The 16,929-nt window shown below is 42.0% G+C and overlaps 1 protein-coding gene across 6 annotated transcripts in view; it reads right to left on the reverse strand.

Annotated features, from left to right (window-relative positions):
• The window catches only part of FBXO25 (F-box protein 25), a 77,348-nt gene extending 70,615 nt beyond the window's left edge, over positions 1–6,733 (reverse strand). For 3 of the 6 annotated variants that reach the window (XM_050950891.1, XM_050950892.1, XM_050950894.1), the window contains exon 1: positions 895–1,041. In XM_050950891.1, coding sequence (XP_050806848.1) covers positions 895–1,034 — 140 coding nt within the window. In that variant the 5' untranslated portion in view covers positions 1,035–1,041. The other 3 variants (XM_050950895.1, XM_050950896.1, XM_050950893.1) reach the window with 3 other exon arrangements.
• Between the last annotated feature and the right edge of the window lie 10,196 nt (positions 6,734–16,929).

Genomic DNA, 16,929 nt, shown 5'->3' on the forward strand with positions numbered 1-16,929 from the left:
ATTAGAGAGACAAGCTGGGGGAGGTAATATCTTTTATTGGACCAACTTCTGTTAGTGAGTGAGACAAGCTTCATGTCTGAAGAAGAGCTCTCTGTAGCTCAAAAAGCTTGTCTCTGTCACCAACAGAAGTTGCTCCAATAAAAGGTATTATCTCAATCACGTTGTCTCTCTAAGAGAAGACTGCCATTCATGACATATTGCATGGTAGCTGTGATCTGGGCAACATTCCAATAAGGACTAATATGAGTCCATCAACTTTCACTTGTAACAGTGGCTAAATTTGACCCGTTCTCCAGAGATGATAAACTAACACACTATTCCACCTTGTCCTGACACATGAAAATACTAGAAGAACTGCAAAAGTTGTACACGCTTTTACTTGTAACATACTATTAAGTATGTAAATTATCCAAGTTTACTAAGATATCTAGAGCAGCCATTTGACAAATGAACATCATCCCATCGTGGACAGACGTTATTTAAAAAAAAATAGGTAAATTTTACCAACTACCTTGTATTATTGCTACACTCAAAACAATCATATGATCTTCATTAAAATACTGATTAAAAGTTATTGTAATGTTTTCCCATTATTCAAGGAGACTATATGTTTTGAATATATGAATTAATCACATATCAAGTGGGCTGCTTCCTTGCCTCCACAAAGTTGGAGTTTCAGATAATTTCCTCTCATCAAAATGCTGATTGACATTCCCTGTCCAAAGTGCTTATGATTACAGCTCTGTATTGCTAATGAGTGCAGATAAGAAGAATGTGTGGAACACAAAGTCTGAGTTTGAATAAGACACACCCTGCTACAGCAAACTTTAAACTATTAGCACAATCCCTCCTACTTCCTGGCTGAAGTCTATTAATCTTTGTTCTGAAACTTACACAGCATGACTGATGTTGTTGTTGAGCTGGCTGTTCTCATCCTCAAGTTCTGGACTGAAGGACTCACATCTTTTCCAACCATCTTCTGTTTTAATCCATCTCCACCCTGGAGATCTCCAGTCTTGGCCCAAAAATGGCATGGCTTCCCTATAAGCAATAAATAGCTTAATTTAAATATTCCTGAAAATGTTTCAGAACCTCCCTCACACTTCCTAATTCATTATTTCATCTTCCCCCATTTTAAACTGAGCAATCGGGTTTCAGAAAAAATAGGTTTCTACAGCTGACGGTGTTTGGCAAAGAAAAAAAACTGTTCGTTTTTCTCCTTTGTGATACATAAAAGGATGACCTGAAATTTTTTAAAACAAACTTTTTACTGCATTAGACATTCTGGAGTCATGTACCTATCTCCTCCTCTAGAATTCTGAAAGAGATGGAGAACTAGTAAGTTAGACAAAGATACAACAGAATTGAAAGCTGATTAAATTGAAAAAGAAAGTGATTTTTATTCAAGATAATTTAAGAGCTGTTTTGTTAACATGTATTTAATGCAAACAAGTAAAAAAGATGACAGTTGCATAAGCAAATTGTCAGGTGCTTCCAAAACATCCTTTGGTTATGTTTTTAAATGCCGTAGTTCTCTGTAGAACTTGTTGTTTAATGTGAGCTGTGATCAAAGCCCCTTCATACTCAGTATGAAATGCAATACACTTATGATAGCAGGACATTAGTATAGAGACATAATGTCTCAATTTCCTCATGACACATTAGAACTCTCAGGATGATTAATATCTTTATTCGGTCAATTAAACAAAAGGCTGATAATGGGCAATATTCATTTTATATTTCTGAAATTCTACAATCTGTTGTAGAGATCTGGTAAAAAACTGAAAGACTTTTGAGACACGTTAAGAATTTCCTCATTTCATTGAGAATAATTTCTTTTTTTCCCAAAATTTTTAAACAAAATACTTTTGGGAAAAAAATTAATTTTCTAAATATTTAACTTGTTTCTCTTTCTTTGACAGAGTGGCAAATTTACTCTGTTTCATTTTTCCTTTTGCCACTAACTTCTCCAACTTTGGAAAAGGTTTGAAAATTTACAGAATGTCAGAAGGAAAAAAAAAAGTCTAGATTTCATTTTATTGTTTTCAGTAGCAAAGGAAACAAAAGAGAAAAGTGAGAAATGGAAATGAGACAAAGTCCAAAACTGGAAAAAAAAAATCCGATTTTCAAAACCTGAAAACTAAACAAAAAATTTCCATTTTGATGTTTCCTGATTTTTGCAGTGGCACATACACCTCAAATTTGTTTGATAAAACCCTCTTCATTTTTCTAATGGGAAATGGGAAAATGTTTTGGTTGAAAATATTAAACAGTTCTAGTGAGGGAGGTGTTACCCATATTTTCCTCCATGAGTTTTAAATAGTGTGCTGAACAACTACATAGTATAGGTTGTGCAAATGGCATAAGCTGCAGTTATATTTTCCTGGATTCTTTAATGGCAATATTATGTAGGGTTTTTTTGTTTTTTTCCTTTTTAGGAGAGAGAGAGAGAGAGAGAGAGAGAGAAAGTCAATTAGGGCTGCCAGTTTTGGTTGGAGGTTCCTGAAGGTTTCATCACATGACATAATCTTTAATTAAAGATTAATCTTTAATTCTTGGAGACCAGGACAATCCTGGAGGGCTGGCAACCCTATAATCAATAGTATTAAATAGGAGCATGGGAAGCCTTAATCAGGATGATTCTCATGTTCAAACCATCTCGTATTAACGTCAACACTCCTACTTTTAGTTCTGCCTTTAATTTTTCCTGTTTCTTCACTTGCAGCTTCTTTTAGGTGAATTTCAATTTGAAATCTGTCCGCAGGAGTGCAATGTTGTACCCATAAAAGGCTGTTTTATCTTTCTTATCAAATATCTGGCGTTCAGGTGTTTGTGACAGTTACCATCAGAGCTATGCACTAGACGTCAAAGAAAAAAAAATAGATCTTGCTACATTAAGTCAATGCGTTAAGTCAGGGATCGGCAACCTTTGGCACGTGGCCTGCCAGCACCCTGGTAGGCTGGATCGGTTTGTTTACCTGCCGCATCCGCAGGTTCGGCCGATCGTGACTCCCACTGACCGCGGTTCGCCGTGATCTGCTGAACCTGCGGACATGTCAGGTAAACAAACCGGCCTGGCCTGCCAGGACCACGTGCTAAAGGTTGCTGATCCCTGTGTTACATGCTACAGAAAGAACTGGAACAGAGACAAAGTAAACACCAATTAATGTTTGGTTTTGGACATCTCCTTCCAGGTTGTCAGTATCTTTCTGGTAACGAGTTCAGAGCATCAAAAGTCATTAGAGACTGGATAGAATGCATGTGAATGGTCCAACTAAAATTATGAAAACATTTAAGAACATGAATGGGAACATTAAGGCAGCAAAGAAATTCAACACAGAGGTTCAGGTATTGCTTTGTGATCTTGTGTAGGGCTTGATTACAGTTACTACTAGCATCACATTGTTTTAAAAAAGAAGAAATTGAATTTTCTTTTTAATGTCTGTCAGATTACCACAGGTTTCTCCATAAATAAATTTAAAGGTTTATTCCCTCCTCCCTCCCATATCAAGCAGTGGGCTTCCTCACATCCATAAAGGTAAGCAGGTGTGCAAGTATGGGTAGGACTGGAACCTAAAACTGTGTCATTCAAGTTTTACGTCAAACAGGAAGGATATAAAGTAGAACAACTGATTATCAGTGAAACCCTAGTACAACAGTGAACAAATTCAATTCTTTAAAAATAAATAAATAAATGAAATTGCTCTTGAACTTTGAGAACTTCCAGCAGTCAGACTGAGTCAGTACAATTATGCATAAACACTCCTATAAAAGTCATGTCTGCTTCAAAACAACATGCCTTTAGTATACATGGTCAATAAACTCTTAATTACTTTATAGCCTTAAAGATGACCTGCAAACCAATGGGACTGAAATGAAAGTCTTCACTAGGAAATAAAAAGTCAGTAAATGTTTTCTCTACTTCTACAAAACTGATAACTGGATTAAAGGTTTTAAAAATACTAATGGAAGTGGCAGCCACATGCACATGTCCACAGACAATACTTTTGCTGCTCCTGCAGAAACTTGTATCTAGAATCTGGATCACGTAGGGCTTTCTTTCTTACACTTTTATGACCTCCCATGTTTAGGACAAGTAAGCACATTTGTACTTCAGGGGTGGAAAAACAAAAAAAATCACTAGGAAACTACCAATTTAATGAGCAATAAAACCCTTGTGGAGAAAGCCATAGTAAGAGACAGCCACAGAAAATCAATAACTATGTGAGATCAGTACATGACCTGCATTTTCTATTAAAAAAAAAGAGAACAAAAATACTTTCATCTTGTGCAATATTAGAACTGTCTGTCTAGCTCCAGCTGAAAATGCTGCAACATGCTTTTCACCCATCTTTAGTTGAGACAGAGAGACCATGGAGACTACAACCTGCTATGCAGTGATCTGCTTTTGTGGGACTTGGCTTCTCTCCTGGAGCATCTCAGGCTCAAAACTCTTACAGACATTCCAGAAAATAAGAGACGTTGCATTTAAGGAAATCAGAGCTAATGGGGCCCTGCATTAGAAAATGGTACAGTTGCAGAATTGGGGCTTACCTTTGATCCTCATCGACTCCTGGAAAATTACTAACATAGCCCTCAACTGAACAAAGTTTGGTCATTCCTGAACTCACCAGTTTAAAGAGCTGCCAGACCACACAAACTTTATGTAAGAGGTATGTATAATTGCATAGAGCAGGGGTAGGCAACCTATGGCACAGGTGCTGAAGGTGGCACACAAGATGATTTTCAGTGGCACTCACGCTACCCGGTTCCTGGCCACAGGTCCAGGGGCTCTGCATGTTAATTTAATTTTATATGAAGGTTTTTAAACATTTTAAAAACCTTATTTACTTTACATACAACAATAGTTTAGTTATGTGTTATAGACTTATAGAAAGAGACCTTCTAAAACATTATAGAAAGAGACCTTCTAAAACATTAAAATGTGAAACCTTAAATTAGAGTGAATAAATGAAGACTCAGCACACCGCTTCTGAAAGGTTGCCGACCCCTGGCATAGAGTGAGATTTTCATGATCTCATTACCTCATGCAGAGAAAACTCCTTTGCACCACCACGGCAAGAATATAGTTCTCTAGACTTCTGAATGTTGGACCCATTATGTTTTTGTTTTCCTCACATCTCCTTCCCTGAAAAAAACTTACCCTCCAACTTCACACAACAGATAATTTACAATAAACTTAGTTATTTGATTTGCAGTGATTGGCACTACAAAAAGATATTAAGTATCGGAGGGGTAGCCCTGTTAGTCTGGATCTGTAAAAAGCAACAAAGCGTCCTGTGGCACCTTATATACTAACAGACGTATTGGAGCATAAGCTTTCATGGGTGAATACCCACTTCATCAGATGCTCCAATACTTCTGTTAGTCTATAAGGTGCCACAGGACTTTGCCACTTAAAACAGATATTGTTTAGCTTCTTGGTTTCCAAGCACTGGAAGCACAAATGAGAGTTGATTTCTTGGGTTTCCCACCCTTTCCTCAAAAAATGGCAAATCCTGACAGATGAAAGAATTTGAAGGCATTTCTGAGATTGTCCTGCTTTTGGTGGGGTGGATAAAGCATCACACATGAAACTGACAGCACTTGAGGTACCATTCAGAACAGAAAATCCTTCATCAGACAAAGTTAGGACGATGTGATCCTACACTACTCTATCACTCCCCATTCAGCACTCTACACCATGAGGATTTCCCTGTAGAAAAGCTATCTTCTCATTTTCTTTCACCAGCCCTACTCACTCCTTGGCTCCTTCTCCATCTACTCCAGTTCCCTAATCTGCAGGCTCCTAAATGTACCCTGTTTCTAACTCCAGCAACTCTCATCCCCAACAACCTGGGATAAAAATCTGTTCCCTCAACTGCCTTCACTCCCCACATTGCCCAACCACACAGACCATTACTATCCTATTCCTTGCTCCTCTAGACATCCCCACTCTAGTGCAGCCCCAGCCCCTTGATCCCAGCAACCCCGTCCATAAGTTCAGCCCCATCCCCACAACACCTTTGCCCCCTCCTGTCACAGCCCAGCCCTTCCGATCCCTGCCCCTCCTGTCCCAGCCCCCAAATCCCTGTCCCAGCCCAGCCCTCCTGTCCCAGCCTCCAAATCCCTGTCCCAACCCAGCCCTCCAGATCCCTGCCTCAGCCCCCAAATCCCTGTCCCAACCCAGCCCTCCAGATCCCTGCCTCATCCCCCAAATCCCTGTCCCAGCCCAGTCCCCACAATCCCTGCCCCTTCCTGTCCCAGCCCCCCACAATCCCTACCCCGCCCCCAAATCCCTGTTCCTGGCCCCTCCTGTCCCAGCCCCCAAATCCCCGTCCCAGCCCAGCCCTCCAGATCCCTGCCCCCTCTTGTCCCAACCCCTACCTCCTCCAGTCCCAGCCCCAGATCCCCGCTCCCTTCTCTCTATCCCTGCCCTCTCTTATTCCAGCCGCTCACCCGCCCTCAGCCCAGCCCCTTCCCTCCTCTTGCCCCAGCCACCCCAGCCCCCTCCTGCTCCGGTTCCAACCCGCCCAGGCCCCCACCCCATTCAGCGCCAGCCCTACCCCGCAAGCCCCAGCCTGGCTCCCGTTGCCCTGGCCCTGGCCTTGCGGGAGGCTCGCGGCGCTCACCTGACAGAACCCGGGCAGCTGCAGGACTGTTGACGGAACTAACATTGGGGCTGAAATCCTCACCCTCCCGCTCCCGCTGATTGGCCGCTTACCGCGACGCTTGTTGCTACCCAGCAGCAGGATTTTCCATTGGTTATGGAGTTTGTGACGTCAAGAGTTTTCTAAGACCCCGGCGTCACGTGACTGAGGAGAGCGAGAGGCACATGTCAGTGTTTTGGTTGGTGGGGGAGAGTCCCGACCCCGCTGTGAGCGGGCTGGGAGGGGCCGGGGGCGTGTCCCAGGTTTTGGGGCTGTGGGACCTTGGTCACCGCTCGCGCACAGTTGGAGGAGTCCGTTCTCCAGGGGCTCATTGTGATGTCAGCAGATCCGCCCCCCGCCCTATGGTCGCGAGCTGGAGGCTTGGCCCTGCCCCAGGGTGACTTGGCTGAGGCAGCGGCTCCTACTGAGCCCGCTAGGAAGGAGAGTGGCTGGGGCGGTAACCGGCCACTCCTATCCACGTTGCGTTACAAAAGGTCAGGTCAAAGCAATATACTTGGAGCAAGAGGTGGTGAGGTTTGTGAATGGGCTTCGTTCCTGGGGTCTCAGACCTGCCTAAAAGGTGTGTCTGCGCTGCAATCAAAAACCCATCGCTGGCCCATGACAGCTCACTAGACTTCCAGGCACTAGGCACCATTTCAGAGGGGTGGCAACTTTAACTGTGATTCAAAAGGCTGCTTGAGCACTTGAAAACTTTCTTGTTTTTTGCAGATGATAAGTTAGATATAGTGCACCTGTCAGGTAATCATTTCTAATTCCTATATAAAGAAAAAATTAAATAAATATTAGACCCACTCAGGTCTAATATTAACATGTTTTGACATCTTGTGTCAGTTCACTTAAGGGACCCTGGTTAGGTTTAAAAAATTAATGTATATGCTTACTTTGTTACTAACTCTTGAATACAACAATTTAAACAATTGTAGAAAAGGCTAGATTACTTTCTATCACTTTTTTGCAGTTCATCAAGCTTGGAATAGATCATTTAACTGCTGGAGACATCCTATTAGGGCACTGGCATGGGGCTCTAGGAGTGTTACCCTATTACAAATAATACACTAGAAAATGACTTTAAAAAGGAGTGAAACTGACACTTTCAAGTCACTTTCATAGTATTGCCAACTCCAAATCTTCAAAAATCAAGAATCAGGCTCACCAAAAACCACAATATTGGTTTTAAAATAATGAAATGATGTAAAATTAATAGATTTGGTGTTCTTTTTATGTACATTCTGCTTTTTGAGCATTTAAGGTGCACTGGGGTCGCATTTTGAAACTTTCTCCACAGCCGCATGGGCCAGAACCTTCATTTTTCTTTAAGAATGAAGGCTGAAATCATCATATATCACTTGACTCCAGCAGCTGTGGCTTTGAGGAGGACAATTATTATGAGACTCATGACAAAATCATGAGAGTTGACAACACTTCTTTCTTTTTAAAGGCTAGTTACTTTCCAGAAGGCTTGTAAACACAATACTACAATGATTGAGTTGCAGTTTTCAAAGGAGAATATTTTAAATCAAACAGCAAGAAAAATCAGCATTTTAAAGTTGGGGAAAATATTGAGATTTCTGAGGTATATCAGGGCCACTGCAGGCAGGAAAGGAAAATGAGCAGGCACAAGAGCTCTGGGCAGCTCTTCCTCTTAAAAGAAAGTTGGAGGGTCAAATCTTCTAGTCCTTAATCAAGTAAAATTTTCATTGCCATCAGTGCCTCCACTCATAGATATAAATATCACAATGACCCTGTGATAACGTGTGGTCAATAAGTATACACTTCATACTTAAATATTGGAGCCATCTTATTCAGAGTTACTCATCTTGTATGCATTGGCTCAGGGGCTACATTTTCTGGCGTATTCTGAACAGTGCTGAGCACACAAATTGTGCCCATTAAATAACACAAATCATGACAATAATGGTCGACTTTATGGACTCTGTGGATGCAATTTCTGTTCTTTGGCCTGAATACAGCTGAAACCCTAAGAATTTGATGAATAATCACAGCTGATACTCATGACACTTTCTCATTCCTTCCTTTTCTCAAACTCAGAACAAAAAAAACAAAACAAAATGGTTTTCAGTTAAACTCTAAAATTGCACAGCAGGCATTGCTATACAACTCAGCCTGGGGCAGAACCTTCTACCCATTGGCAGTTAAGTGGTCTCCTCTCATCTGACTCTCATTCTCTTTCTTTATTCATCCTTCCTGACCTCTGTGCTGCTTTTGATACTGATAATCATGACATTGTTCTCAATCATCTCGGACTGTGTGCTAGAGTCTCAGAGAACTGGCTTTCTAGGTTTTGCTACCATCCATCAGAGGCCTCTTTTTTGCAGCATGCAGCAGAGAGAAAGGCTGGTTTAGTGGATAGGGAGCTAGCCCTGAGGGACCTGGGTTCTACTTTCTCCCCATCCCCCGTGGACTTCCTCAGGTCAGTGCCTTAGAGAGAGGGACTTCTAGGTGCTTTTGAAAATCCCACTAGGTGCCTAAATACCTTTGAAAATCTGGCTGTTAGTCTCTCTGTGCCTCAGTGCCCGACTTGTGCAGTGGGGATAATAGCACTGCTATTTCACCGAGGGGCTGTGATGTGAGGTGCTCAGATACTATGGTGATGGGGTCACATTAAGTACCAGAGTGGGAACTTCTCTATACCACTACTATCCCTTCCCTGGGTTTTGGCCCCTTCTTTTCACCTACGCCCCTCACATCTTCCTCTTTTCTGATTGTAACGTTGGCTCAGAAAGCTTGGCTGTATTTCTTCTGAGTCCCCTGCATTCCCTCTTCAACTCCCCCTCCCACCTCCAGAGGGATTCCTATTTTACAGGTTAATCTAAGGACATCCAGATCCTTAATTTAATTACAGTACCAGGCTTTTCTTAACTTAATCACCCTGCCTCTGTTTGTAAACAAAACACTGACTCCCTGCTCCAGGGACACAAGCTAGGAGAAGCACCTCTCTGCAGAACTCACATTCTACACTAATGCTGAGCAGTTAAGAGCTCTGCATGGGAGCACGCTTCCAGTATGAAACAACCCCCCTGTGCCCTACATGGGACCCTTGCTGGCACTTGGACTGTGGGTATGTCAAACCTTAGTCCCAGATTTGGACCTTAGCGTCCAAAATATGGGGGTTAGCATGAAAACCTCCAAGCTTAGTTACCAGCTTGGACCTGGTACTTGCTGCCACCACCCAAAAAATTAGAGTGTTTTGGGGCACTCTGGTCCCCCTGAAAAACCTTCCCTGGGGACCCCAAGACCCAAATCCCTTGAGTCTCACAACAAAGGGAAATAATCCTTTTTCCCTTCCCCCCTCCAGGTGCTCCTGGAGAGATACACAGACACAAGCTCTGTGAATCCAAACAGAGTGACTCCCCCTTTCCGTTCCCAGTCCTGGAAACCAAAAGCACTTTCCTCTTCACCCAGAGGGAATGCAAAATCAGGCTAGCAAATCCAACACACACAGATCTCCCCCTGATTTCTTCCTCCCACCAATTCCTTGGTGAGTACAGACTCAATTTCCCTGAAATTTCCCAGTAAAGAAAACTCCAACAGGTCTTAAAAGAAAGCTTTATATAAAAAAGAAAGAAAAAATACATACAAATGGTCTCTCTGTATTAAGGTGACAAAATACAGGGTCAATTGCTTAAAAGAATATTGAATAAACAGCCTTATTCAAAAAGAATACAAATCAAAGCACTCCAGCACTTATATTCATGCAAATACCAAAGAAAAGAAACCACATAACTTACTATCTGGTCTCTTTGTCCTTACACTTAGAAACAGAAGATTAGAAAGTAAAACTACTTCTCCAAAGCTCAGAGAAAGCAGGCAGACAGACAAAAGACTCAGACACAAACTTCCCTCCACCCAAAGTTGAAAAAATCCAGTTTCCTGATTGGTCCTCTGGTCAGGTGCTTCAGGTGAAAGAGACATTAACCCTTAGCTATCTGTTTATGACAGGGTAGAGTTACCACCTGGCCAGTATTTGACTGGTCTGGCCGGGTTTTATAGAGTTGCCAGAAAAATAACTTAAGCTGCCTTTTCTTTTCCCATGGGTCTAAAGATTTGCATTATCATTACAATACACTGAGTTTTAGCTAATATAAAAAGTTTAGGTGTCCAGCTAAAGATGCTGCAGTGCTCCCACTTCTGTAGTTTAAGACAGTTAAAACTGTTAAAAACACAGCCGCTGTTTGCCCACCAACACGCAGATGCACTGAGTGTGCCTGTGAGAGGGTTTGAGTCATGGGAGAGTGAGGAAATGTGCGATGTTATCAATCTTTATCTATACGTTTTGTCTCTCTAGATCGGGGAGGGGAAACTTTTTGGTCCGAGGGCCACATCGGGTTTCGGAAATTGTATGGAGGGCTGGTTAGGGGAGCCTGTGCTTCCTCAAACAGCCACGCGTGACCCAGCCTCACCCCCTGTCCGCCTCTGCTTGTCGCCCCCTGATGGCCCCCCCTGGACTCCTGCTCCATCCAACCCCCCCATTCCCTTACAGCCCCTCTGCCCCATCCACTCGCCGCACTCCCTGCCCCTGACAGCCCCCAGAACCCCTGCCCCTGACTGCCCCCCTGGAACCTCTGCCCCATCCAACCACCCCTTCTCCCTGTCCCTGATCACCCCTGGAACCCCTACCCCTGACTGCCCCCTGCCCCCTAATCCAACCCCTCCCTCCTTCCTGGCTGCCCCCCCCGGGACCTTTGCCCCCATTCAGCTCGTTCTCTGCCGTCTGCCCACCCTGACCCCTATCCACATCCCTGTCCCGTGACTAACACCCCGAACTCCCCTGCCCTCTATCCAACCCCCACTGCTTCCTGCCCCCTTACTGCGCTGCCTAGAGCACCGGTGGCTAGCGGCGCTACAGCCGCGCTGCCGAGCAGGAGCCAGCCACACCACCATGCAGCACACAGCAACAGGTCAGGCCAGGCTCTGCAGCTGCGGTGCCCCAGGAGCTTGCAGCCCACTGCTCAAAGCCGGCCAGGAGGGTCCTGCGGGCCGGATGTGGCCTGCGGGCCATAGTTTGCCCGCCTCTGCTCTAGATACTATAAGTGGCTTATGAAGAGGAGGGTTGTGGAGCTGGCTTGTGGTTGGGGGTTGGGGTTGTGGTGGGCTTGCTTTATGTATGTGGGGGGGGTGCCATTTTTTTTGCATTTCAAAGGTAATTCTAGCTGTGGGGCTGTTTAACTGTGGTGTATAAATTCAAGCTTGGGCTGGAGACCAGGCTGTAGGACCTTGTGAGGCTCTGAGAGCTCAGGCTGGAGCCTGAGCCAAAATGTCTACGCTGCAATTAACTTGCATCTTAGCCCAAGCCTTGTGAGCCTGAGTCAGCTGGTATGGGCCAGCTGCACATTCTTGGCTGCAGTGTAGACATACTCTAAGACAGACTACTGTACACCTTTCAGGAGTCTGATTTGTCTTGTGTACCCCCAAGTTTCACCTCACTTAGAAACTACTTTCTTACAAAATCACACATAAAAATACAAAAGTGTCACAGCACATTATTATTGAAAAATGGCTGACTTTCTCATTTTTACCATATAATTATAAAATCAATCAATTGGAATATAAATATTGTACTTACATTGTATTAAATTGTTTATAAATTCAATGAAATATTTTGTAAAAATGTAAATCCTATGATTTTTAAGAGTAATAATTTTCTAAATCCAGTCCAGGAGTGATCCATGTCAAAAGTGATAGAAAGCTGTTGCTCTTTGGTGGCTGACGTGAAACAGTTTGATGATTTCACTCTTAGTTCCTGGTGGACTAACGTCAAAATCACCCTCATATTTGATGTAATGGTGGATGCCTCAACAGAGAAGCCAGTGATTTAGTGGCCATTATTAATATTTAGTCTTCAGACCTATAATTCCCCTGGATAATATGGACAATGAAGGGGAAGAGATGGGATCCAAAGGATAGAAACTGTCTTATTACAGAGGGTCTTGTTATTACAGAAAGTAAAGGAACTGATTGTGGTCTCACTTATCTTGATGTAATTCAGAAGTGACTCCACTGACTTACACACTGGTGTAAGGGAAATTAGCACTATTCCCATTTCAGAGATTCATAGATTTTTTAAGGCTGGAAGGGACAATTATGATCATCTAGTCTAACCTCCTGTATATCGCAGTCCATAGAACTTCCCCAAAATGATTCTTAGAGCATAGCTTTTAGAAGAAGATCCTATTCTGATTTAAAAATTGTCAGTGAGTAACCATTGTTAATTATTATCACCATTAAAAACTTACTCCTTATTTCCATCCTAAATTGGTTCAGCTTCACTTCCAGCTATTGGATTCTATTATACCTTTCTCTGCTAGATTGATGAGCCCATTATTAAATATTTGTTCCCCATGTAGGTACTTATCGACTGTAATCAAGTCCTATTAATCTTCTCTTTGGTAAGTGAAATAGAGTGAGATCCTTGAATCTGTCACTATAGTAATTACAATCCTTCAGTCATTCTTGTGACTCTTTTCTGAACCTTTTCCAATTTATCAACATCATTCTTGAATTGTGGACACCAGAACTGGACCCAGTAGTCTAGCACCAGTTGGACCAGTGCCACCTACAGAGGTGAAATAATCTCTTTATTCCTACTTGAGATTCCCCTGTTTATGCATCCCAGGATCGCATTAGCTCTTTTGGCCATACTATCACACTGAGAGCTGATGTTCAGTTGATTGTGCACCACGACCCCTAATTCTTTTTCGGAGTCAATGCTGCTCATAATAGAATCCCCATCCTGTATGTATGGCCTACATTCTTTGTTCCTAGATATATACATTTACATTAGCTATATTAAAATGCATGTTGTTTGCTTGCATCCAGTTTACCAAGTGATCCAAATCGCTCTGAATCAGTCACCTGTCCTCTCCATTATTTCACCACTCCCCCAGTTTGTGGGTCATCTGCAAACTTTATCACTGATGATTTTTATGTTTTTGTCCAAAAATGTTAAATTGCATAGGACCAAGAACCAATCCCTGTGGTATCTCACAGGAAACATACCTGCTCAATGACGATTCCTTGTTTACAGTTATAGTTTGAGACCTAATACACCTCTGCCTCGATATAACGCTGTCCTTTGGAGCCAAAAAATCTTACTGCATTATAGGTGAAACTGTGTTGTATTGAACTTGCTTTGATCCACTGGAGTGCACAGCCCTGCCCACCCGGAGCACTGCTTTACCGCGTTATATCCAAATTCATGTTATACCAGATGGCCGTGTAGTTAGCCAGTTTTTAATCCATGTAAAATGTGGCATGTTAATTTTATATCCTTTTAGTTTTTTAATCAAAATGCAATTTGGTACCAAGTCAAATGCCTTTGAGAAGTGTAAATATAGTATGTCAACACTGTAACCTTTATCAACTAAATGTATAATCTCATCAAAAAAGATATCAAGTTAGTTTGACAGGATCTGTTTTCCATAAACAAAGTTGCCATGGTATAATTCTCCACTCTGAACCTTAGCGTCCAAAAGATGGAGTACCAGCATGAATTCCCCTAAACTCAATTACCAGCTTAGTACTTGTAGCGCTGCCACCAACCAGGAATTCCAGTGCCTGGTACACTCTGGTCCCCCTAAAACCTTGCCCGGGGACCCCCAAGACCCAGTCCCTCTGGATCTTAACACAAGGAAAGTAAACCCTTTCCCTCACCGTTGCCTCTCCCAGGTTTCCCCTCCCTGGATTACCCTGGAAGATCACTGTGATTCAAACTCCTTGAATCTTAAAACAGAGAGGAAAATTCACCTTCCCCCCTCCTTCTCTCTCCCCCTCCCAGACTCTCCCTGAGAGAGAAAGTAATCCTAACACAGAAAGAAATTAACCTTTCTCTCCCCCTTCCCTCCTTTCTCCCCACCAATTCCCTGGTGGATCCAGACCCAGTCCCCTGGGGTCTCACCAGAATAAAAAAAAACAATCAGGTTCTTAAACAAGAAAAAGCTTTTAATAAAAGAAAGAAAAAACGGTAAAAATTATCTTTGTAAATTTAAGATGGAATATGTTACAGGGTCTTTCAGCTATAGACACTGGGAATACCCTCCCAGCCTAAGTATACAAGTACAAATTAAAATCTTTTCAGCAAAATACCAATGTGAACTCCTTTCAGCCAAATACACATTTGAAGTCCTCCCAGCCAAATACACATTTGCAAATAAAGAAAACAAACATAAGCCTAACTCGCCTTATCTACCTAGTACTCACTATTCTGGACATATAAGAGACTGTATCAAAGAGATTGGAGAGAAACCTGGTTGCACGTCTGGTCACTCTCAGAACCCAGAGAGAACAACAACCAAAGTCTAACAGCACACACACAAACTTCCCTCCCTCAAGATTTGAAAGTATCCTGTCCCCTGATTGGTCCTCTGGTCAGGTGACAGCCAGGCTCACTGATCTTGTTAACCCTTTACAGGCAAAAGAGATATGAAGTACTTCTGTTCTATTAACTCTTACTTATCTGTTTATGACAAAAGTAAATTAACATCGAATTACATTACCTTCATTTAGTTCTTTATTAATTGAGTCCCGTATCAGTCACTCCATTATCTTGCTCAGGCTGAGAGGCCTATAATTACCTGGGTCAGCTCGTTTACTCTTGTAAAAAAATTTGCACAACTTTAGCTTTCTTCCAGTCTTCTGGAACTTCCCATTGCTCCAGTTCTTATTGAAAAGCAGTATTAATGGTCAAGTGAGCTCCTCAGCCATCTCTTTTATGACTCTTGAATGCAAGTTATCTGGACCTGGTGATTTAAAAATGTCTAACTTTAGTAACTTCTGTTTATGATCCTCCAAAGATACTAGTGGAATGGAAAGAGTATTATCACCATATGATGAGACTATATCATTTGTTATTCCCCAAATGCAGAACAGAAATTTATTGAACACTAATTCTACTATTTCCATCTAGAAAGGGATGAATATCATTGTCAGGATTCTTTTTGATTTTAATATATTAAAAAACCTCCTTATTTTCCTTGACACTTCTGACCACTGATTTCTCCTTGTGTTCCTTGGCTTCCCTTATCAGTTTTCTACAATTAATAACTTCTGATTTAATTACTACTAGCTTCTCCTTTCTTCCATTTGTTATATATATGGTTTTTGTTTTTTATACCTGCCTTCTCTTTACTTCTAAACCAGGTCAGTTTTTTAACCAGCTCAACCTTCTTCCTTCCTTGATTCTGGGCTTAAGGATTTTTGGGCTTCTAGTAAAGTGTTCTTAAACATTTCCCAATTATCATTCATATTTTTCTGATTAAATTCTTCCCACCAGCTGATTTGGCTCATAATTGTTTTCAGCTTTGTTCAGTTGGCCCTATTAAAAGACCAAGTATATCTATTATTGGTCTGGATTTTATTCTGCTTGCACATTATAAATGTGATCGAGTCATGTTCTCTTGTACGTAAGTGTGACATCCCCCAGAGTACAGTCTGGATTGTTGAACTGGTGGGTCCTTTTAACTCTCCAGCCCAGGGTACCTTTTACATTGCTTTGCTAGTGAAAAGCAGACCTTTCCAGGCTCTGATCACTCACAGCCATCATGTAAAGTCAGTCCCAGCTAAGTTATACAAATGCTGACCCAGCCACTCATGAACTACATATAGGGTGACCCCTGCAAATTCTTATGCATAGTCATGCAGCCCAAAAATGTACATCTTGCACTGTCCCTCACACCACTGAACAATGCAAGCTCTTTAATAGCCCATCATTTAATCAAAGGAAATGATTATGCACCAGCCTTTGTTAGCCTGAGTAGTGATTCCCCAAACACTTTAGTCAAACACACTGGTTTAGATAAAACAGTAGAACAAGTTTATTTAGAGAGAGAGAGAAATTAAGTGATTGAAGTGTTAAGGCATAAAAGTTAGAGCTGGTTACAAAGGGAATAAAAAGATAAAACCATAATTTAATTCCTCAGCTTTACTAAGCTAAATAAGATTTGAAAACAAAAGGGTTTCTCTCACCCAAAAATCTTCAGCAGTCCATACAGGTCTGTCACATCTTACGCACATTTAAAATGCGCAATTTCAGCGTTACACAGTCGGCAAAAACAAAAAAAAGAGAAAAATAACCATTTTAATACTGTACTTGTAGTGCGGGTGATTCCACCCATGATTAAACTTAATCTAATTTTGACTATACACGATTTTCACTTTACACGCTGACTGTGGAACGTAACCCCAGCGTAAGATGCGACCGACCTGTACTAACTGGAAAGCCTTTCAGCTAAGACCACTCCCC

The sequence above is a fragment of the Gopherus flavomarginatus genome, chromosome 4 (assembly GCF_025201925.1).
Source record: "Gopherus flavomarginatus isolate rGopFla2 chromosome 4, rGopFla2.mat.asm, whole genome shotgun sequence".
Lineage (NCBI taxonomy): Eukaryota > Metazoa > Chordata > Testudines > Testudinidae > Gopherus > Gopherus flavomarginatus.